The following is a 22,778-nucleotide window of genomic DNA, read 5'->3' as shown; positions in this document are numbered from 1 at the left end:
CCCGCAACAATGGGGGGCAGCGCGCGGAGTCGGGGTGGGAGATGCAGGGGGCGCAGGCGCGGGAGAGGGGCTGGGGGCCGAGAGTTGCGGGTGCCGAGCGAAGGTGTCGCTGGGCGAAGGTGTGCTGCGGGGGTGAGAACGTCGGCGCGGGAGGCCGAGTGTGCGGGGCGCGAGGGCTGCGTGGGAGGGCGTTGCTGCGGGATAGGTGCCGTATGCGGGGTGCGAGAGCCGGGCGCGCTGCGCGGGGGGTGTGCGTGGCGGTGTGAGCCCTGGGGAGGGGCTGCGATGGCAGGCGACGGGGGTGTGCGGGGGTTTTGCGGGCACAGGTGCGTGTGAGGGTGAAGGTGTCTTGCGCAGGGCGGGGCCTGGGCCCGGGCGCCGGACTGGGTCAGCCCGCGCCCTCTGGTCCCGGCCGGGCCCGGAAAGTCCTCGCCTGCGCCTCCCTCCCGAGGAGGGGCGTCCCGGCTCCCTGCCCCAGCCTGCCTCTCTCGGTGGCCCTGCCTGTCGCTTCGTGTCTCACCGCCCATCACAGACGCTGGCTCACCCCTGCAGGCCTGGGTGGCTTCTCCCTCCTAGGAGTGTTTTCCCTCCCCCGAATCCTCTCCTGTGGGCCTGGGGTGCCCCTTGTCACCTGCAGGACCCAGCAAGACTGAGAAACTACGGGAAGCAGGAGGCCCCCTGGCCACGCAGGTACAGTGAGGCCCGGATACACCACTTAGGAACATCCTTACTGTTTCTCTCCACCGAAGAAATTCTACATCCGGGCCCAGCAAGGCCCTTCGGCTCCCAACACCCTTTTAGTCCACCATCTAAAGCTGCCATCAGCCCCTGGGTCCCCAGGACCACAGTTCTGAATGGCTTCTTTGCTTTTCGGTTCTCAGGTTACCAGCCTCTGGTGGCTGGGGAGAGAGGTGGTCAGCCCCAGTTCCCTGCCACCCTCCGCCCAGGGTCACCGATGTGTGGCCCGGCTGCACAGGAGAGAGGCGTTTGACCAGCTGGTCAGGACTGGGTCAGCGAGTCCTTCGCAGCTGTGTTTTCTTGCAAGAACCAATGAGCGTCCCCGCTCAGGGCTGCAGCCGACGTCTCCTGCCCCCGCCGTGGGCCACCCTGGGAGATGTCGGTTTGGTCCTCACCCAGCATCTTTGGGTTCTACAATTTCTTCCATCGGAGGGCGCCGTGACAGTGGAGGACCTGTCCCTCCTCTTACCCCCCAGGCCCCTAAACTGTCCAGTGGGAGTTTAGGGTGAGTGACAGCAAACCCAACTCAACCGGCTTAAGAGGAAGAGAACAGTTTTGGGGTGAGCATTGGGATGCGGCGGGCTCTTTGCTTGGAGCACCTGGGATGGAGCCCCAGCTGCTCCGCTTCCAATCCGGCTTCTTCTAACTCACCTGGGAGGCAGCGGATGACGGCCGGAGTACTTGGGTTCTTGCCACCCCCGTGGCAACCCCGAGCATGGCGTGGCCCAAGACTCACGCAGAGGCCACGGGGGCAGCCCGGCTTGCGGAGCGACCCCGTGGCAAGGGCCAGCTCTCCTCTCCAGCTCCTCCCCCGGGCTTGTGGTCGGTGTTTGGCACGTGGACTGTTTCCCTGGCTGAGCAGGCAGCGTGCTGAGACGACTCGTCAGCGTGGGTGCTTGCCTGTGACCCGACCAGCTGTATGAGGGACAACAGGGAATGACTCTTGCAAAGTGATTTTGTTTTCAACAATTCTGAGATCTGTGCTTTTTTTTTTTTTCATAATCTGCATTGCTCTGACCCCTTTAAAGACCTCTCATGTGTATGTCTGCATTTCGCATATTTTTCCACCAAAATAAATATTCTTCTTTAAAAAGCTTTGTTTATTTGAAAGGAAGAGTTACACACGGGAGAGGGAGAGACAGATCTTGCATTTGTTGTTTCACTCCCTCAAATGGCCACAACAGCCGGGCCTGGGCCAGGCTAAAGCAAGGAGCTAGGAACTCCATCTGGGTCTCCCAGGTGGACGCAGGGGCCCGAGCACTTGGGCCATCTTCCGCTGCTTTCCCAGGTGCATGAGCAGGGAGCTGGATCGGAAGTGGAGCAGCCGGGACTTGAACCAGTGCTCAGATGAGCCACTGGTGTCCCAGGCAGCAGCTTAACCCGCTGTGCCACAGAGCTGGCCCCTAAACTCATCTTCTCATTCCATCTCCCACCGCCTTTGGCAAGTGCCCCCGTTGTGGTGGCTTTGACTAGGGAGGGCTGTGCACAGTGCTGTGACCCAAGCTGGACCTGGTCCGAATCGCCCAGCTAGAATCCTAGACCTGGGACTCCAGTGGTTTTTGATACTTGTGGTGGTTTGGATATGGTTTGTCCCGCAGAGGCCGGACGGGAGCTTGGTCTCCAGTGTGGCAGTGTTGAAGTGGTGGAAGCTTTTACAGAATTATTTAGGTCATGTGGGCTCTGCCCTCGTGGAATGATTAATGCTGGTCTCAAGGAGAGGGTGGGGTCTCACGGGAGGAAGCTCCAGCCAAAAAAAAAAAGGGAGGGGTTGTTTATTGAAGAAGGGACTGGAGCTGGTGTGGTGGTGCAGTGCGTTAAGCCACGGCCTGAGAAGCCAGCGTTGCATGTGGAAGCTGATTTAAGTCCCGGCTGCTCCACTTCTGATCCAGCTCCCTGCTGATGCGCCTGGGAAGGCAGTGGAAGATGTCCAAGTGCTTGGGGCCCTGCACCCATGTGGGAGAGCCAGAGGGGGCTCCAGGCTTCTGACTTTAGCCTGGCCCAGCCCTGGCTGTTGCTGCCATTTGGGGAGTGAACCAGCAGATGAAAGATACATCTCTCTCTGTAATAAAATAATTTTTTTTTAGAAAATAAAAAAGGGGCTGGCACTGTAGTGTAAAAGGTTAAGCCACTGCCTACAATGCCAGCATTCCATGTGGAAGCTGGTTCGAGTCCCAACTGCTCCACTTCTGATCCAGCTCTCTGCTATGGCCTGGGGAAGCAGTAGAAGATGGCCCAAGTCCTTGGTCCCCTGCACCCATATGGGAGACCTGGAAGAAGCTCCTGGCCCCTGGCTTTGGCCTGGCTCAACCCTGGCCATTGTGACCATTTAGGGGAGTGAACCAGCAGATGGAAGACCTCCCTCTGTCTCTCCTTCTCTCTGTGTGTATCTCCAGGCCTTTCAAATACACAAGTAAATTTTTTTTACAGTAAATAAATAAGTAATAAAAAGATAAAAGGAATGACCTTGGCTCTCCCCAGTCTCCTGCTTCCTGTCTCACAGCGTAGCCTCCTCTGCATACACTCCCATCATTGCAGTGCCAACTGCCGGGAGGCCCACACCAGAGCCCTGCAGGTGCGGGGTCCTGCCTTTGATTCCCTGGATCTCTTTGCTTTACCAAGTACCTAGAACTCTGGGGTTTTGTGATAGCAGCAAAGAGACGGGGATGGTATTTACCATCTCCAAGGGCGCATTCGGTTGCTACACGTGAAGTAGACGTCTGAGACACAGGAAAACCAAGCAAAAGACCGGGAGGGAACAAACCCACACATTCACAGTCAGAAAGCGCGAGATGGAGAGAGACAGTGATTGAGATTCTGCAAGAGGGAGACAATTGATTTTTCACACAGCTCAGCCTTTCAATTTTATTTCCTGTCCCTGGTGGGGCCCCAAGACCTAGCTCTTGCTTGGATTCTGAACTTCCAATAACACTGCTTTTGCTTAAGTCAGCAGGAACTTAACTATTCTTGCAACTAAAGATCCCTGAGCAAAAAACCTGGGAGCTATTCGGTCCTGATCACCAGCTATGGCTCAGGACGTGATGAGAAATTTTCCCTTAGCCTCGGTATCTGCCAGGTGGCTCATGGGACACGGTTCTGTGTCTCCTGATCCCCACTGGAAGGCATCATGGGAGATGCAACCCTAGCCCCAGGCTCTGCCACAGGGCCTCATGGGAAATTCAGTTCTAGCTTCACTTCCTGCTGTAGGGGATCGTGGGAGATGTGTCCCCGGCTGCAGTATGCTGTAGGGAATTATGGGAAAGGTGACGTTAACCTCAATTCTGACTGTGGAGTATCTCGGATGGTGTTGTCCTGGCCCCACCCCTGCTGTAGGACATCACGGGAGATACAAGGGTACTTCAAACACTTCATGGGAAAAATGAGATTAGAAGATAACTTTAGTTATATTGTAGGTCGAATTGCGTCCGCCATCATGTTAGTTAAAGTCCTGATCCCCTTGCTCCCCTCACCCACCCAGGATCTATGAATGTGATCTTATTTGGAATAGTCTTTGCATGTGTGATTAAATGAGTTCATGAAAGGCCAGCATCCTGTATGAGCGCTGGTTCAAGTCCCGGCTGTTCCACTCCCTGCTGATGCGCCTCGATGGAGTTCCAGGCTCCTGCAGTTAATGAATAAATTGTCCCAAACTGGATTAGGGTGCAGCCTAAATCCACTGACTGTTATTCTTGTAAGGAGAGATCGAGATAGATTGATTGGTTTCAAGGCACCCACACTCACTGAGAAGGTCCCAGGGTGAGCCAGGGACGGAGGCGAGGAAGGATTCCTCCTTGCAGAGACTCGAGGGAGCTCGGCTTTTTCAGCCTCTTCATTTCTGGCTCCTAGCATCTAGAACTGTGAGAGGATTAGGTTCCTGTGGCTTGAAGCCACCTGGTGCGTCGGTTTGCAGGAAGTTCTTACAGCAGTCCCGGGACACGAACCCAGTTGTGTTGGGTGCAGGCCCCCGGGGTGCCTGGGCTGAGCTGGCCGGGACGCCTGGGCTCCCTGTCTGTGGACCCTACCCTCAGTGCTTGGGCTTCCTCACAGCATGGCCGCCCTGGGGCGGTAGGACTTCCCCAGAGCGTGTGTTCCAAAGCGAAGGGAAAGACGGCCGTCTCCCAAAGCCTGGTTCCAGCGCCCGCAAACGGTGATGGCCGCCAGCTTCCGATCATCGTCGTCCCTGGATTCAGGGGGCGAAGAGCCGGACCCCGTCCCAAGGAGTCGCCACAAGGACAGGTGGTGGCATTTGTGCCTGCAGGAAGCCTTGAACCCCCGACTGTCCCTCTCCTGTCCCCGCACTCCAGGGGAAGGTGCCCTGTCGTCTTCATGAGCCATGCAGCCCCTGGGGGATGGGCAGCCTCGGCGGACAGTGAGGACCCACACTCTCCAGTACCCTGCCCCAGGAGTGCCGCTGCAGTGGGAAGGCCGGTCTCTTCCCATCAGCTCCACGGCATCCGGGGGACCACAGCTCACCTTTGTCCCCCGCCCGAGAGCGCCCGGGGCAACGCAGTCCTGATCTCAAGTCTGCTCTGGGGTGCACCAAGTGGGGGCTTCTCTTCAGTCCGCCTCCCTTCCCAGAGCACGCAGGGAGAGGCGACACAGCAGTGAGAGGCCGGCCACAGGTGCACGTCCACAGAGGGGCACCCGAGTGCCTGGGTCACCCAAGGAGTCCAGGACCCTCGCCCCGTCCTCCTCCCAGAGGTAGGTACGACAGAGAAGCGTGGGTACGGTACAAAAGTCTTTATTTAAGTATAAAATAAATATCGTGAATATTAATGAATAAAAACAGCACTAGCGACAACAATACTCATCAGCCAGGGGTCCCCGCCCGTGGCTCCGCAGCTGGGGAGACGCGGGTCCAGGGACGGTCGAGAGGGGTCCCCCCGGATCCAGCCCGGGGCGGAGGCGGGGGCTCAGGTCCAGAGGAGGGTGACTCCCCACAGTCTGGAGGTGGCCAGCGCGGTGAGGAGGAGGCCGAGCGGGGCCGGGCCGGGCCGGGGGGCGCCCGCCCGGCGGTGCTCGGCGTCCGAGGCGGGGCCGTTGCAGCCGTGGCCTGCACAGCAGGTGACACTGAGGTGGGTCAGGCTGAACGCCTCGGCCACGTGCAGGCTTTGGCACCAGGAGGCGGTGGCGCAGCCGCGGACCGTGTAGCTCCGGTTCCCCAGCCCTGAGGAGACAGAAGCCCGCGTGAGCCGCCGGGCTGTGCGCTGCAGCAGGTGCCGGCGCCCCCGGGGGGCCTGGAGACCCCTGGGGCAGCGCGAAGCCAGCACGGACGGACGTCCTGACGCGATGCCTGGCCTCGTCCTCCCCCTCCCGCGCGGAGTGTTCCAGAAACTCCAGGACACAGGCGACCGGCTCAGACTGAAGGCAGAGCATATGCAGGGCCCCAGCTGTCTTCTCCTAGCCAGACACTCACGCCATGTGCGGCGCAGACAATGCCAGTCTTCCCACCACGCTTTTTTTTTGTTGTTTGGGGGAAATACAGGCGTTTTTCATGGAAGAAATATGTGACTTTTCTTACTACGCAGTGAGAGCTATAACTGTTACTGCAGAAGGAATAAATAAGCCTTTAGAGTTTTTCTCAGTTCTAATTCCAGCGCAGTATGTAGGTATGGACGCCACTCACACAAACAATGATTTTTTTTCTATTTTTTTTTAGGCGCCTGAGAGAATGTTAAGACCTAAGAGTGGGCCGGCGCTGTGGCTCGGCAGGCACCCCCTATGGGCGCTGGTTCAAGTCCCGGCTGCTCTACTTCCGATCCGACCCCCTGCTAAAGGGCCTGAGGAAGCCGCAGAGGTTGGGCCGAGCGCTTGGGCCCCTGCACCCACGTGGGAGGCCTGGACGGAGCGCCTGGCTGCTGGCTTCGGTCTGGATCTGCCCAGGCTGTCGGCAGCCATTTGGGGGAACAAAGCAGTGGATGGAAGCTCTCTGTCTCGCGGTCTCTCCCCCTCTCCCTTCAACTCTGCTAAATGAATGAATGAATGAACGAATGAATGAGTCTATCTCAAGGGTAAAACAAAAAAGACCGAAAAACTTAAGAACTTCTGGACTACAGGGACCTTCCAAGATGTCCCTGCGTGAAAGCGTGTGCCCACAGGAAGTCCCGCCCCTCGGAAGCCCACGGCAGAACGTCCACCGCCGGACGCCTCGCTACTATTGGCGCCCTCCCAATGGAAGTCCCGCCTTTCCCACAGGAAGGCCCGCCTCCCACGCTGCCCCCAGTGAAGCGTCCCCGGCCAGCGCCCCACAGAGCCTCACCGTCGGCGCCAGTGGCCTCCAGGCACTGGTTCATGGGCCCCCGGCAGTCGGTGAGGGTCGTCTCGTCCGAGGAGCACCCGTGGGTGCTGTTGCCCTCACAGCTGTAGCACTGGAGGCCGTTGGGCGGCAGGTTGTGCAGCTCCCGCACTGGGGAGAAGACAGGGGCGCGCGCGGGGCGCGGGGGTCAGCGGTCAGCACGCGGGGCCGTCGGGGGCCGAGGCTGGCCTTGGGGGGCGTCCCCGGGGCGAGCAGAGTGGGAGCCCCTTCTCTGGCCCCCACCCCCACCCCGCCCGGCCCGCCGCTGCCAGCATTCGGGGAGGAAGCCAGAGGCGAAGAGCTGTCCGCCTCTTAAAGAACGAAACCTGTCTAGGTTTTGGTTAAAAAGGAAGCCATGCCTGCAAGGGGCTTTCAGCACGTTCATGAAAAACGCACATGGGTGTCGTGGGTGGGCGTGGATTTCAAAGCCATGGGCGGGGCAGCTTGGCAGCTGGAGAGACGGGAGGGGGGCAGACGTGGGCTCGCTCCGCCGGGCGCCTCCCTGCCCGCCCCAGGCTCCCCTGGGCCCCCCTACCTGGGCCCTTGTTGCAGTTGGAGGTGTTGCAGCACAGCAGGAAGTGGAAGGTGTGGTTGTTGTGGAAGCCCGTGGGCCCCGGGCAGCCAGGCAGGTGGCCACAGCCGCGGGAGTGGCGTTCATCCCGCAGGCTCCCTGGGGGGCAGAGGTCAGAGGTCACTGTGCTTGCGGGGCCCGTCTCTGCCCGTCTCTGCACCACAGGATCCTTGGTTTATTCCGGGAAGCCAAAAGACTACGTTTCCCCGTTGTGGGATGAGGTTCTGGTCATGTGATAGGAGTGGACCTGCTGACTGGGCCTGGCAGAGGGAGAACCCCCACACCCTTCCTTCTTTCTGGGATTTGACCACGAGGTCTGGAGCTCTGGCAGCCACCTTGGACTACAAGACAGTCTTGAGAATGGAGGTGACACATAAGAAATGGAAGGCATCTGGGTCCCCGCCGACTCGGGGGCTGTCCTCGTGGCCCTGGGCTTCCGATGCCTGGACTTCCCGCCCGCGACCTGGGGCTCACCTTCCTGGCTCCGGTGGCTCACCACCTCCAGACACTGGTCTCCCGGGTGCCGGCACTGCAGGCTCTGCTCCCGCCTCCTCTCACAGCTCATGTCCGAGGAGGCGCAGGAAGCACATTCCAGGTAGCGGCTTCGGGGGAAGGGGGCAGCCTGGCCTGTCGGGAAGAGAGGCAGGCGGCTGTGGCTGCAGGGGGCGCCCTGGGGCCCCGCCCCCCCTAGGCTGCTGCTCCCCTCATCCTGCCCTGGCCCTGTCCGCTCTGCCTCCTGAGTCGTCCTGGAACCCCCTCTTCCTCCGCAGCCCCTCTGGGCCCCCAGACTCGACACCGCGCAGGCCTCCCGCGCCCCACGGGCTCCCAGGCCTGGGGCGCCCTTCCTGGCTTCCTCCTCTCCCGAACCCCGCCTCAGGCTTCCGGGATCATCTGCGCTCTCCCCTCCACCCGGTGCCCCCCAAAGATCCTGCATCCCGGAGCTCATGCCCTCGTGCGCGCCTTGGAGTGGGTGTTGGGCTCCGCGGCTGAGGCGTGGCTTGGGGTGTCCACGCCGGACCAGAGCCTGGGCGCACGTCTCGGCTGTGCCCCCGTCCGGCTTCCGGCTCACGTGCCCTCGGGGGCAGCTGGTGATGACTCAAGTAGTTGAGTCCCTGCCCCGACGCGGGAGACCAGGAGCGCACTTCCGGTTCCCAGCTCCTGGCTTTGGCCCGGCCCAGCTCTGACTGTTGGGGCATCTGGGGGGTGGACGAGCTGATGACAGCTCTGTGTCCCCCTCTACCCCCGTATGTGTGTCTGACCAATGAGGGAAAAGCAGACCCTGTGTCTTGTGCCTGGCCGGCTCGGCTGCCTTGCTGGGGTGGACGCGCCGCCAGCACCATGGAGAGGTCCCTACGGCAGGGGAGGGAGGTCCCGGCCAAAGCCAGGCGAGCAGCCCCTGCTCACGGCCTCACGGCCTCACGGCCTCACGGCGCCGGCGACAGACCCTTTGCCGCAGGAACCCAGCTGAGCTGCCCTGCGACCCTCAACTTTTAGAAACTTCGCCAACTCCCGCATGCTCGTCTTCGCCTTCCGTTTTGGGGCAGTCGGCAATCGATTATGGGGCTGGCATCTTGGCACAGTGGGTCAAGCCCTGCCTCTGAGGCCTGCATTCCATCTCGGAGCACTGGTTCGAGTCCCGGCCGCTCCCCTTCCGCTCCAGCTCCCTGCTATGACCTGGGAGAGCAGCGGAGGACGGCCCAAGTACCTGGGCCCCTGCCACCCACATGGGAGACCCGGATGGAGCTCCAGGCTCCTGCTTGCAGCATGGCCCAGCCCCATCCGCTGTGGCCAGCTGGGGAGTGAACCAGTGGCTGGAAGACTGCTCTCTCTCTCTCTGCCACTCTGCCTTTGAAATACATAAATCTTGTTTTGCACTCCATCTGCAATTTGTTCAAGCCGCGCATTTTCCACGAACTTTCTGAAGTCCCGTTGTACACTGGCTGTGCCCGGGGGCGGAGCCTCACTTGACTGATCCACTTTAAGTTGCTCGTGGCCCTTCCGGTGCAGGCCAACTGGACGGGTGCCTGTTCCTTGGACACACCAGGGCTGTTCCTGGGCCCAGACCTTGGCGCACACCCTCCCCTTCCTGACCCCAGATATCCGGCCTGAGTCCGGGCCAAGTCTTAGGAAGCACAAGGGCTGCCTCGGCCCAGGCGCTCGGCTGCAGGCAAGTGCAATTAGGTGAATCACCCACAGCCCCGGCCAAATCATCTCCTTCCAAGAACAACGGCCAGGCCCACAGCCCGGGCCTGCTCACACGAGCTTCCACCAAAGGGAAACCCAGCCTCATCACCGCCCAAACAGCTGCGGCGAGAGTAGCCGTCAGGGTCTCTGGGACTTCGGGGCACAGGGGTCCCTGGGGCCGTAGCCCCTTGTGCGTCTCAGGGTGTGGACTGTTTCCCACGGGGATGCCATCTCCCGAGCTAGCTTCCCTTTCACTCCCAAATCGCGGAGCTCCAGACCTGCACACAGCACACAAAGGATGCTCCTGGCTGCACCTCAAACACCCGAGTCCCCGCCTGCCCGCAGCTGAACCTTCCCCCTCCTCCTGAGTTTCACCTCTCTGGGGGGCTCCGTCCCAGACCCTCAGGGCAGAAACCAGAACTATCCCTTCATCCTCACATGCACGCATCAGCCTGGGGACGTCTGTCCTGTCCTGGAGTTACCAATCTTCTAAAAAGTTATTTACTGAGAGAGAGAGAGAGAGAGAGAGAGAGAGAGATGTGCACTCCCATCTACCTGTTCACTCCCCAAATGCCCATGGCGGCTGGGGCTCGACAGAGGCTAAAGCCAGGAACCAGAAATCCCATCGAGGTCTCCCACATGGGTGGCAGGAACCAAACCACTTGAGCCATCATGGCCGCCTCCCGGGTCTCCATGAGTAGGACGTGGAGTCAGGAGCAGAGGCGGGCATCAGACCCAAGCCCTGCAGTACGGGACGCGGGCGTCTCGACCAGCGTCTTAGCTGGCAGGTCAGACTCCCCCTCCACTGTCAGTCGTTTCGCTCTGCTGCTTCTAAGCTCTTCTGGGCACACCTGTGGAGTTCTTCACTTCAGTTTTGTTCTCCATTTCCTATTTGACTCTTGAAGAATGAATTCCAGATGATAAAACTTATCATTCCCTCTATTTTTGAATACGTACATATTTGTAAAGATTTCATTATTTATCTGAAAGGCAGATTTACAGAGAGACATAGGAGAGATCTTCCATCTACTGTTCACTCCCCAAATGGCCGCAATGACCGGGACTGGGTCAGGCCAAAGCCAGGAGCCTGGTACTCCATCCAGGTCTCCCACATGGGTGTCAGGGGCCCAGGCACTTGGTCCATATTCTGCTGCCTCCCAAATGCATTAGCAGGGAGATGGATCAGAAGTGGAACAGCCGGGACTCGAACCAGCACTCATACGGGATGCCGGCGTCTCAGACAGCAGCCTTACCCACTGTGCCGACTCCAGTCCCCATGGTTTGTTTTAATATATTGATGGTAAGTTCCCTGTCTAAGGACTCCAATACCTGAATCTCCAAGAGTCTGTTTCTATTGTTGGGGCTTCCTTTGGTTCCCTGTCAGCTGGTCCAAGGGTACCTTGTAAGTTTTGATTCAATGCGAGACATCACAGAGCAAATTTGTACTGGGCCTAAGTGATGCTGTCTTCTTCCAAAGAGGGTGGGGGGCTCTTCCTGTCAAGGGTTTTGCAGGGCCAAGCCATTTCAGTGTCCCCTCACCCCGAGTGAGGCCTCAGGAGGCCTGAGGGGTTCCCAGCCCTCCTGGCAGCCTCAGCCCAGCTCCCCCGCAGCGCTGGCTTCCGGGAGCCTCGCTGTGATTTCCCAGGCAGTACTGTCTGCCGACTTCCCTGCGGGCTCACGCTGCGCGTGTACAGCTTGCCAGCGACGGGAGGCACACAGGCAACTTTGGGGGTCCCTGCCATTCCAGGATGTCACTTCTCGTCGTCAGCTCCAGCTCCTGACTTCTCAGTCTAGCGACTCTGTCTGTGTGGGCTCCGCTTCCCCTCCACGGCGGGGAACAGAAGAGCACTCGGGGACAAGGCGGGCTGTGGGGGGCACTCAGCCTCTCTGCCTCTCTTCCTCCAAACACCCCCAGTTCCTCCCTCCGTGTGCTGCTACCCAGGGGCTTCCAAGAACTGTCTGTCTGGTGTTTGTAGCTGTCCCCGGCAGAGAGATCGGTCTGGTACAAGTGCCTTCACCATGACTACAACTGCACGTCTGCCGCCGCCATCTCACCTGTTGCTCAGGCCTGCTCACCTGTCTTTGTGAGAGCTCTTAAGCCCGCCCACGTCCCTCCCTCCCTCTGCTCGCCTGACCCCTTAGGTCAGCTGCCCTCCTCTGCATCCAGACAGCCTCGCCACCTGCAGCTTGGCTTCCCCTCTGCTATGTTGCCTCCCCTCCTGCCTTATGTTCTGAGGTGAGAATGATGTGTTAATAGTTTGTGATTGGGGCCTGTGATGTGGTGCGGTGGGTTAACACCCTGGCCTGAAGCGCCAGCATCCCTTATGGACGCCAGTTTGAGTCTCAGCTGCTGCACTTCCCATCCAGCTCTCTGCTATGGCCTGGGAAAGCAGTGGAAGATGGCTCAAGTCCTTGGGCCCTGCACCCATGTGGGAGACACAGGAGAAGCTCCTGGCTCCTGGCTTCAGATCAGCACAGCTCGTCATTGTGGCCATCTGGGGAGTGAAGCAGCGGATGGAAGACCTCTCTCTCTCTCTCTCTCTCTCTCTCTCTCTCTGCTTCTCTCTCTCTCTCTGCCTTTCTCTTGGTCTACCTTTCAAATAAATCTTTAAAAACAATTTAAAAAATTTTTTTTGTGATCACGGGGCAAGCATCCCAGTTTAAGCCACTGCCTGCAGTGCGGGCATCCCATGTGAGTGCCGGTTCAAATCCTGGCTGCTCTGCCTCCAATCCAGCTCCCTGCTAATGCACCTGGGAAAGCTTCAGGTCCTTGGGCCCCTGCCACCCACGTGGGAGACACAGGAGAAGCTCCTGGCTCCTGGCTTCAGATCAGCACAGCTCGTCATTGTGGCCATCTGGGGAGTGAAGCAGCGGATGGAAGACCTCTCTCTGCCTCTCTCTCTCTCTCTCTCTCTCTCTCTCTGCCTTTCTCTTGGTCTACCTTTCAAATAAATCTTTAAAAACAATTAAAAAAAATTTTTTTGTGATCACGGGGCAAGCATCCCAGTTTAAGCCACTGCCTGCAGTGCGGGCATCCCATGTGAGTGCTGGTTCAAATCCTGGCTGCTCTGCCGACAATCCAGCTCCCTGCTAATGCACCTGGGAAAGCTTCAGGTCCTTGGGCCCCTGCCACCCACGTGGGAGACGCAGATGGAGTCCCTGGCTCTTGGCTTTGGCCTGGCCCATCCGCAGCTGTTGCAATCATTTGGGGAGTGAACTAAGAGGCGGAAGATCTCTTTCTCCCTTTGTCTCTCCCTCTCTGTAACTCTGCCTTTCAAACACATAAATACATCTTTTAAAATATTGTGAGCATGATTTCCCTGCTCAAAAGCCCTCCGTGGCCCCCACTGCTCCCAGGATGCAGTCTGTGTTCCTTCCCACTGCCCACAGGGCCCCCGGAGCACGCACTGCCCTGCACTGGCTGCTCTCGCCCCGCGCTGCCCTGCACTGGCTGCTCTCGCCCCGCTCTGCCCCTGCACTGGCTGCTCTCGCCCCATCCGGCACTGCCCTGCACTGGCTGCTCTCGCCCCGCCCCGCTCTGCCCCTGCACTGGCTGCTCTCGCCCCGCCCCGCTCTGCCCCTGCACTGGCTGCTCTCGCCCCGCCCCGCTCTGCCCCTGCACTGGCTGCTCTCGCCCCGCCCCGCTCTGCCCCTGCACTGGCTGCTCTCGCCCCACCCCGCTCTGCCCTGCACTGGCTGCTCTCGCCCCGCCCCGCTCTGCCCCTGCGCTGGCTGCTCTCACCCCGCTCTGCCCACGCACTGGCTGCTCTCGCCCCATCCGGCACTGCCCTGCACTGGCTGCTCTCGCCCTGCCCAGCTCTGCCCCTGCACTGGCTGCTCTCGCCCCGCCCCACTCTGCCCCTGCACTGGCTGCTCTCGCCCGCACCACACCTCCCTTCCTCCAGCTGCTCCCTCCTGCTCCAGCGGGCCCCCCCTCCCACACACACACACACTGGTTCTCAAGCTGTTCCACCTGAGGGATCCCTCATCATCCAGCTTCCGCAGGGCAGTTAACCCACCACTGGGGGCGCCCTCACCCCGCCCGAGGGCCTGGGTTCCAGTCCCAGCTCTGCTCCCCTATTCCAGCTTCCTGCTGATGTGCACCCTGGTGATGGCTCAGGTGCTTGGGGCAGGGACTATGTGGGAGACCAGGATTGAATTAGGGGCTGCATCCTGGCCCAGCCCCAGCTATCGCAGGCATCTGGGGTGTGAAGCTGTGGATGGAAGAGTCTCTCTCTCTCTCTCTCTCTCTCTCTCTCTGTCTCTCTCAAATGAAATAAATGAAGTTCAGTGTAGCTTCTGTTCCCGAGAGAACCTGACCCTGTCCATGTCTTTTTCCTCCTTCCCTGCCCCGAGTCAGGTGTCTCCCCTGGGGCCCCACAGCCTCTGCTCCTCCCTCACCCCAGCCCCCACCTCCCCATCCCAGCCCCACCCCCTGCTTGTGCCTCGTCCGTCACAGCTCTGAGTACTCTGCCCAGTCACTGAAGAGGCATCTGTCACCTTCCACACGCACACACATGCACACAGACACACACGCGTGCACACTCAGGACGGTGAACCCCATGGGGGCAGGGCTGGCGGAGGCCCACAGTTCTGAGTGCAGGAAGACTATTCCAGTTGCCAGCAGCACCCAAGATGGCTTAGAGAGGAGGGTGCTACAGGTCTGCGAGTCACCCGATGCCTGGATTGGCAGCTGCCTCCCCACGCCCACTCCCACCTTCTCCCTACCCTCCACGTGTCCCTGTGAGGCCCAGCAGGGGCCCCAGGGTCTGCTCTGGCACTGACCAGTCTCACGCATGCGTGTAGTCATCTGTCTGCCTGCACACGTGACACAGAGCCAAGAGCTAGCGCTCTCCCCGACTTGTCGGCCGGGACAGGAAGGCAGCATCCTGTCGGGTCACTTCCTTAAAGTGAGCGGCGGACTCAGGCCGGCCAGCAGGTGACAGCTGGCGGTCAGGATGGATGCGAGCCTGGCAGAATCAGGAAAGCCCAGGGCAGACGCGGCGCTGTGCTCGCTGACGTCACGCGACAGGTGGCCTCAGCCGGCTTCCTGTCCGAGCTGGCCCCTCCCGCCCCCCTTGCCCTTGGTCTCCTGTGGGATTTCTGGAAACTCTGATCCTTTCTAAGTCTTTTCCACAAACCGCGCAGACTCTAAAGCCCGCACTGGGCCTCATGGAAGCCTCTTCACCGTCTCTCAAAGACCCCCTCTCCAGGGGCCCTCCCTGGCCCATCGCAGCCTCTCTGCCTCGACTTCCCTTAGGAGCCTCGTGTGTGCACACATCACGGCTGGGACCACCTCCTGTCCCCACGAGAAAGCTGAGCTTGGCTAACAGAGGCTCCTCAGCGGCCCGGGGAGGGGTCGGGGGTGGCGCGGGCTGCCACTCACCAGGTGTGGGTTTGTTGCACAGGTCTGACGCACACACGGTCTCCGTGAGTGTGATGATCTGTGGGCCGGTTCGGTAGCTCATGGTCCTGTTGGTCTTCTCTGGGTGGGCACAGCCTCTCTCCACCACCTTCAGCTCCTCCCCTCCTGGGAAGACGCAGCTCGCTTAGCCACAGGTCCGCCGGGTACACCCAGCCTCTGACGCCCCGGGTCTCTGGGGCCACCCCATCCCAGGGCCAGTCTTTGCCAGGTCTCTCCCATCGTCCGAGTCCAATTCTACCTTTTCTAGAGTGACCCTGCTCTTCCTCAGTAAAGACACGTCATGGAACGTTCTGGATCCATCGGCCCCTGCTCTGTACCCCAGCAGGTGATGTCAGGAGGGAGTAGCCTCTAATAGGAACTTGTAAACGGAAAGGCCAAGGCCAGCACTGTGGCACAGTGTGTGAAGCCATCGCCTGCTGTGTCAGCATCCCGTGTAAGTGTCCCGGCTGCTCCACTTCCTGTCCAGCTCTCTGCTATGGCCTGGGAAAGCAGTAGAAGATGGCCCAGTTCCTTGGGCCCCTGCACCCGAATGGCAGACCCGGAAGAAGCTCCTGGCTCCTGGCTTTGGATCGGCCCAGCTCCAGCTGTTGGGACCATCTGGGGAGTGAACCAGTGGATGGAAGACCTCTCTCTCTGTCTCTCCCTCTCTGTCTGTAACTCTACCTCTCAACAAAATAAATAAAATCTTAAAAAAAAAAAAAAAGTACAGGGAAATGCTTCCAGCTGGCCCAGCAGGATGAGAATGATAGAATCACCCAGCTTTGTAAAATAACAGCTTTTTGCCGTATTTGTCTTGCCTTTTTTTATTTTTTATTTATTTTTTATTTCTATTTTTTTGACAGGCAGAGTGGACAGTGAGAGAGAGAGACAGAGAGAAAGGTCTTCCTTTGCCGTTGGTTCACCCTCCAATAGCCGCCGTGGCCGGCGCGCTGCAGCCGGCGCACCGCGCTGATCCGGTGGCAGAAGCCAGGAGCCAGGTGCTTTTCCTGGTTTCCCATGGGGTGCAGGGCCCAAGCACCTGGGCCATCCTCCACTGCACTCTCTGGCCACAGCAGAGAGCTGGCCTGGAAGAGGGGCAACTGGGACAGAATCCGGCGCCCCGACCGGGACTAGACCCCGGTGTGCCGGCGCCGCAAGCCGGAGGATTAGCCTAGTGAGCCGCGGCGCCGGCCTTTTTTTTTTTTGAAACTGGAATTTAAAAGAGTTAAAACTCATTCACACCTCCCAAAGCCCACTCTCCTCACGCCCTGTCCAGAGGCAACCAGTGGTGGAGCTGATTCTCACACGGTGTGCCCGTGGCAACAGCCACTATTGCGCCCAGCAGGGGAGGGTCATGCTCTGCAGCCCACCGCTTCTCCTCGGTGTTGAGTTTCTGAGCTGTGTCCACACTGGCACCTCCAGCGCTAGTTCCTTCCGTGAACTGCTGCCCAGAGACAGAGCCCAGCCAGCAGGGAAGACACCTGCATCCATAATCCCTGGGCTTAGCACCTGGCCCTGTGGTAGTGGCAAGGCCGCCACCTGCAGTGCCGGCATCCCATATGGGCACTGGTTCGAGTCCCGGCTGCTCCTCTTCCCATCCAGCTCTCTGCTGTGGCCTGGGAAAGCAGCTGGGCCATCTCCTTGGGCCCCTGCACCTGTGTAGGGGACCTGGAAGAAGCTCCTGGCTCCTGGCTCTGGAGAGGCGCAGCTCCAGCCATTGTGGCCAACTGGGGAGTGAACCAGCGGATGGAAAACCTCTCTCTCTCTGACTCTGCCTCTCTGTAACTTTACCTTTCAAATTAAGAGACACATCTTTAAAAATAAGACAAATACATCTAAAAAAAAAAGTGAAAAACCACCTGGCCCTGGCTCCCGACTCCAGATTCCTGTCCGTGCAGACCCTGGGCAGCAGTGGCCACGGCTCAGTTAATTAGGCCCTTGCCACCGACATGGGAGGCCTGGCTGAGTTCCTGGCTCCTAGCGTCTGCCCTGGCTCAGTCCCGTTGCTGGTATTTAGGGAGTGAACCAGCAGATGGAAGCTCTCTGCCTCTCAGATGAACAAACAGTGCAGCCTACCATCCCTACGTGATTACACCGGGGCGCCGTGGCTGACACCGGGCTGTTTCCGATCTCCATGTCACACATTTGCTCAGAGCAGTCTTACACTCGTGTCCCTGGGCACGCGTGGCCAAGGTCGCTAGGAGCTGGCCTTCACCTGGGTCAAATCACTGTGGACGCCGGGCATGGGGGTCTGCAGCGCCCCCCCCCCCCAGCCCCAGCCCCAGCTCGCTGGATGTGGAAGCGGTCTCGGAGGCGGGCGCCCCCGTGGGCCGTGCTCGCGGAACTCACCTTCCCACACGTGCAGTGCCGTGGTCCGGCAGAGAGCCTGGCCCGGCACGCACTCCTCCACGCCGCAGGCCCCGGTGCGCTCGCACCGCACGCACCGCAGGCCCTGGGAGGCTGCGGAGAGAGGAGGGGACGGGAGAGGAGGGGTCAGCGCAGCTCCGCACCACGGGCCCCCCTCACCCCTCACGCCTCGACGCCAAGACCCGGTGCGCAGGCCTCGGACACTCGCTTGGCACTGCGCTCCCGGTTCTGCCCGCGCGGTCCCAGCGCTGAGCTTCAGCCTAGCCGAGTTCCGCCTTCCCTCTCCGCTCCCCGCAAACTTCCCCGCGCTTGGGAAGTCCCGCCCGCGCGCCTGTGTCCATCCAGACTCTCTATGACCGTCCCTGTGGGTCCCCTCACCCCGCCCCAGGGATCCTCCCCGAGCCCCTGGGCGACCCTGGGGGTCCCTTGCGCCCGCCCGCCCACCTGTCAGTACCGAAGTTCTAACCCCGCCCACCAGCCTGCCCGAGTCTAGTCCCAACCAATCAATCCCCCGCGAGGCGCTCTTCCCGCCCCCAGCTCCGCCCCGATATTAACGCCCCGCCCCTGCACGGCTCCTCGCTTCTAGACCCGCCCCTTGGTTTACCGCAGGTTCCTAGCCCCGCCCCCAGGTCGCCGCGAGCTTCTAGCTGCGCCCCGACATTCTCTCCCCGCCCCTGCCTGTCTCCGCAGTTCGAGCCCAGGTCTCAGCCCCACCCTCTAGCCCCGCCCCCAGTATTTAGCCCCGCCCCGTAGCCCCTCCCAGCCGCCACGGTCCCGCCCCCAAGGCCTCCTCAGAGGTCCCTTCCCTCCCCGAGAGGTGACTGCTCCCGCCTGGCGGGTTACTCACCGCCGCACCCCGCACCCCGCACCCCGCCCCGCCCTGACTCAGTGCCCCACGTTCTCCGGGGGAGACGGCGACCTGAGCGAGGGGCTCAGGGGGAGGGGAGGGTCCGCAAGGGACGAGCCCCGGCGCCTGGAGTCCCGCCGTCAGGGCGCCTGGGTGGCTCCCGCCGCTCCCGTATCCTCCGCCCGGGGAAGCGGGGTGAAGCCCAGCCCGTTCGCGGAGGGCCTGGAGCAGCCGCCCCCCTCTCCCGCGCGTTCCCCAGCCAGCCGTCCCGGGCCCGGCGCGCGGCCGCGGAGCCTTTGGTCTGGGGGCGCAGGGACTGGGATCCCCTCCCCCAACTCGAGCCCCCATCAGACCGGGGCCCAGCCCCGCACTCGGCCCCGATCCCGCACGGGCGTCCGGGGGCCCAGCCCCTACCTGGAAGGCAGGTGTGCAGCCACAGCAGCAGCAGCAGCGCGGGCGGCGGGCGGCCCATGTCCGGAGGTGTCCGGAGGGCGGCTCCGGTCCGCGCCTCCCTGCGCCTCTCCTCTCGTCTGGTCCGGGGAAGGCGAGTTTTGTGGCCCCGGGGCGGAGGGGGGGTGGACTCCTCCCCGGCGTTTGCGAAACGGCCGGTCAGCCTCGGAGGCGTGGGCGCCTCCCCCTCCTCCCCCGCTGGCCTCTCCCCCTCCCAGACTTCCCTTCCCCGGACGGCCGCCCCTGACTCACTAGCCCTGGCCACCGCGCCGCGCGCACTGCGTGCGCTCCGGGGACCTGGGGCCCCGCCGGCCCCGGCTGGAGCTCCCCCTGCGAGCTCGGAAGGCGGCGCATGGCAGGAGCCTTAGGCTGTTAGCACGGTGGCATGGTGGCATGGTGGCACGCTGCTGAAATACTGGGGTGCGAATGACATAATGTCTGCAGTTTACCCGAAATGCGCTTCAGCCCAGGAGCGGGCGCTGGTGATGAACGCGGCTTTGTGGTCAGGCGGGAATTTTACTGACCCTAATCAGAGTATTTCGAGGTGAACGTTCTTGGCGCCTGTATTTATTTCAAAATACCTTTGAGGGGACAAGAGCCAGATCGCCACGTGTTCGCGTTCCTAGAAACTAGATGCGGGGGCGCTTCCTGTGCTGTTCCTTCTCCTTTTCTGGGCGTTTGCAAGGGTGTGAAGTGAAAAACAGTAAAAGGAAGCGCAGGAGACGAAGACGTGGCCCGTCCTGGGGTGCCGCTGGCGGCCGGAGCGGCTCAGAGCCGGTGACACGCCTGGCGCAGCCGCTGGCCGCAGCGCAGCGCAGCGCCCAAACGGCTCCTTCAACATTCCCCTACTCTGGACTGGACGCCGGCCAGGGAGCTGGGACGCAGCCGGAAGTGAGGCCGCGCGTCCCCTCCCTAGTGGCGCTGACAGTGGTGGTGGGGGGGGGATGTGTGTTTTTTTCCAGGTCCATGCAGGAAACACAGCAGAATGAGGGCGGAAGTCCAAGGGTGCAGGAGAGCGGTGGGCTGTTTCAGCACAGGGTGGAGGTGTGGAGGGGGTGGCCCAGAGGCTTCTCTGAGCGGTGAGGGAAGAGGTGGGGCAGACACGGGAACATTTCCATGGCCAGTGCAAAGGCCCTGAGGTGGGAGAGTGCCTGATAAGATCTGGGAGCAGCAGCGGTCAGTGTGGCTGGACAGAGTTGTTGGGGGGGGGGTAGGGATGAGCAAGTAGGAGCTACCTCTGTCTCTGTCACAGTGATCACACTGTTGTGATTCTTACGAATGTGTTGAAACCTTAACTAATAACACTAAAATAAAGTAAGAAACGTCGCAACGAAATTCTCTTTCCTAAGTGTAACCCAGTGGTTAAGAGTGTGGGGACTGACCCCCCTCCGTGAGGCTCAGACGCCAGCTACTCACTGGCTGTGTGGCCTCTGGCAGGTGCCTTAACCTCCCTGTGCCCCAGGCTGCTTACCTGGAATGCAGAGACAGCAAGCGTCCCCGTCCCCATCCCTCACCCCTCACCCCTGCGCCAGTGTGTGCACCTGGGGTGTGTGTTCAGCCTGGAGGTTAAGCACCTGCTAAGATAGCCTGGTCCCTGCTAATGCAGACCCTGGGAGGTGCCGGCTCGAGTAATTGGGCCCCTGCCACCCACCTGGAAGACCTGGATTAGTCCTGGCTCCCGGCTCCGCTCTGATTCATTCCTGGCCGTTGCAGGTGTTTGGAGAGCGGGCTAGCGGATACCAGTGCTCCCTTTGTGTCCGTTCTGTCTCTCAAATTCATTCGTTCATATTAATATTATTTTCATTAATTCATATTGTTGAAGTATGCCCCTGAGGTGCTCACCAAAGAGCCTGGTGCGTAGAAAGTGCTCAATACAAATTGCTGCTGCTGCTGTCTTTTACATTTTTTTGTTTTAAATTTTTTTTGTTTTCATTTTATTTGAAAGAGCAAATGAGAGAGAGAGAGAGAGAGAGAGAGAGAATCGATCTTCCATCCACTGGTTCAACCCCAAATGGTCACAACAGCCACAGCTGGGCTGGGAACTCCATGTGGGTCTCTCGGGTGTGTGGGGGGCAGGGGCCCGAACCCTTGCGCCCTCACCTGCGCCTCCCAGGGTGTGCACTAGCAGGACGCTGGGCTGGACCCAGGCACCCGGACGTGGGCTGCGGTGGTCCCCAGTGCTGCCGTCACGGCCGCACCCCCCTCCCCACCCCCAGCTTGTTATTGGTGGAGGAGCCTGAGGTCAGCAGCTGCGGGGGCCGCTTGGCCCAACACCGCCCGTCCCGGAGCCTCAGTTTCCCGGTCTGGAAAGCAGAGCTCCTCTTGGCTTGCATGAAGCCTGAACGAGACCTTGGAGGGCGCGGGTGGGGAGAGCCGGGGGTCCAGGCGGGGTTGAGACCCCGCTCGGCCTCTCAGCCTCTCGCTCCACCTGAGAAGTGGGTCTAGGGAGTGGGAGGCATCTCCCAGTGGGAAGAAAACCCAGGCTCTGGGCGGGGTCCCATGGAGCCCTGTGGCGCACAGGCCACTTCCTGGGCGGGGGTGGCCGGGTGGATCTGACCCACAAGCTCCCCACCCCACCCCCCCTTTGCACCGCTCTGGTCTCCTGACATCTTCTGTCTTGTTTTCTCTTGTTCTGCCCCTCTTTCTCTCTGTTGCTTTCTCTCCTGCTCCTGTCTCCCTGCATTTGTCTCTTGACTGCTCCGCTTTTCTCCATATTTGTCTATTTCTTTGTGTTGGTTTTGGCCCCCCCCCCCTCTCGATGTCTTTCCTGCAAGTGACACACACCTGGATGCTTCCTGTGATGAGCTGCGGGAGGGGCAGGCAGGAGTCAGGACAGCATCCGGGAAATCGGGAAGACGTCACCGTCACGTCACGGCAGCAGGAATGTTGGCTGCTGCCTCCCTGTGACTCACGGGCCCTGCCCAGCCCGGGCCTCCTTCTGGGTCACAGGTGAGGCCCTGGGGTTTCGGGGGCTTCCCCAGCCTGAGAGGAGGATTTCGTGCCTCTGGGAAGAGTGTGTGTGTGTGTGTGTGTGTGTGTGTGTGTATGTCAGAGAGAGAGAGACAGAGACAGAGAGGCAAAGAGGGGGAGAGATGGAGGGAAGGCAAGGAAGCTGGCGGGGGGCAGGGGGTGAGGGCCAGCAGCAGTCAGAAAAGAGGGAGAGAGACCAGAGGTGCAGAGAGGGAGAGACAATGGCAGAGAGAGGATAGAGAGAGACAGGGAGTGAGAGCGAGAGGGAGGGAGAGACCGACAGAGAGACTCAGGAAGTCAGAGGCCAGGGAGATGGAGCAGATAGCAAGAGACAAGGACAGAGACGGGAGGGAGGGAGGGAGCGAGGGAGGGAGAGGACGAGATTGAGGGAGGGAGTCTGCCTTCAGAGAGAGAAAAGTGAACAGAGGGGCTGGCATCGTGGTGCAGGGGGTAAAGCTGCTGCTTGCGACACTGGGGTCCCACGTGGGCACCGGTTCGAGTCCCGCCTGCTCCACTTCCAATCCAGCTCCCTACTAATGGCCTGGGAAAGCAGTGGAAGATGGCCCAAGTGCCTGGGACCCTGTACCTGCATGGGAGACCCAGAGGAAGCTCCCGGCTCCTGGCTTTGGTCTGGCCCAGCCCTGGCTGTTGCAGCCATTTGGGGAGTGAACAAGCCGATGGAAGGTCTGTCTCTCTGTCTCTGTCTGTGACTCTGCCTTTCATATACAAAACTAAATCTCTTTTTTTTTTATTTTTATTTTTTGACAGGCAGAGTGGACAGTGAGAGAGAGAGACAGAGAGAAAGGTCTTCCTTTGCCGTTGGTTCACCCTCCAATGGCCGCCGCGGCCAGCGCACTGCGCTGATCCGATGGCAGGAGCCAGGAGCCAGGTGCTTTTCCTGGTCTCCCATGGGGTGCAGGGCCCAAGCACCTGGGCCATCCTCCACTGCACTCCC

At 60.5% G+C, this 22,778-nt stretch overlaps 1 protein-coding gene across 1 annotated transcript; it reads right to left on the bottom strand.

The window, feature by feature from the left end:
- Window positions 1-5,460: 5,460 nt before the first annotated feature.
- PLAUR (plasminogen activator, urokinase receptor) lies at window positions 5,461-18,972 on the bottom strand. The gene is made up of 7 exons (XM_017339126.3): window positions 18,818-18,972; window positions 17,539-17,649; window positions 15,172-15,315; window positions 8,076-8,228; window positions 7,566-7,700; window positions 6,995-7,141; window positions 5,461-5,902 (listed from the first exon to the last, which is right to left on the bottom strand). Exons 1-7 carry the CDS (start codon window positions 18,873-18,875, stop codon window positions 5,649-5,651), a joined length of 1,002 nt encoding a protein of 333 aa, XP_017194615.3. The 5' UTR covers window positions 18,876-18,972; the 3' UTR covers window positions 5,461-5,648.
- Between the last annotated feature and the right edge of the window lie 3,806 nt (window positions 18,973-22,778).

Source organism: Oryctolagus cuniculus, chromosome 18 (assembly GCF_964237555.1).
Source record: "Oryctolagus cuniculus chromosome 18, mOryCun1.1, whole genome shotgun sequence".
NCBI lineage: Eukaryota > Metazoa > Chordata > Mammalia > Lagomorpha > Leporidae > Oryctolagus > Oryctolagus cuniculus.
Note: the sequence above shows the minus strand (reverse complement) of the source record. Positions and strands in the feature narration are given on the sequence as shown.

Coding starts and splice junctions, on each gene's coding strand:
- PLAUR (XM_017339126.3), bottom strand. CDS start 18,875: ATGGGCCGCCCGCCGCCCGCGCTGCTGCTGCTGCTGTGGCTGCACACC. Junction 17,650..18,817: donor GCTGCACACCTGCCTTCCAG/GTAGGGGCTGGG, acceptor CTCTCTCCGCAG/CCTCCCAGGGCCTGCGGTGC. Junction 8,229..15,171: donor GTGCAACAAACCCACACCTG/GTGAGTGGCAGC, acceptor TCTTCCCGACAG/GCCAGGCTGCCCCCTTCCCC.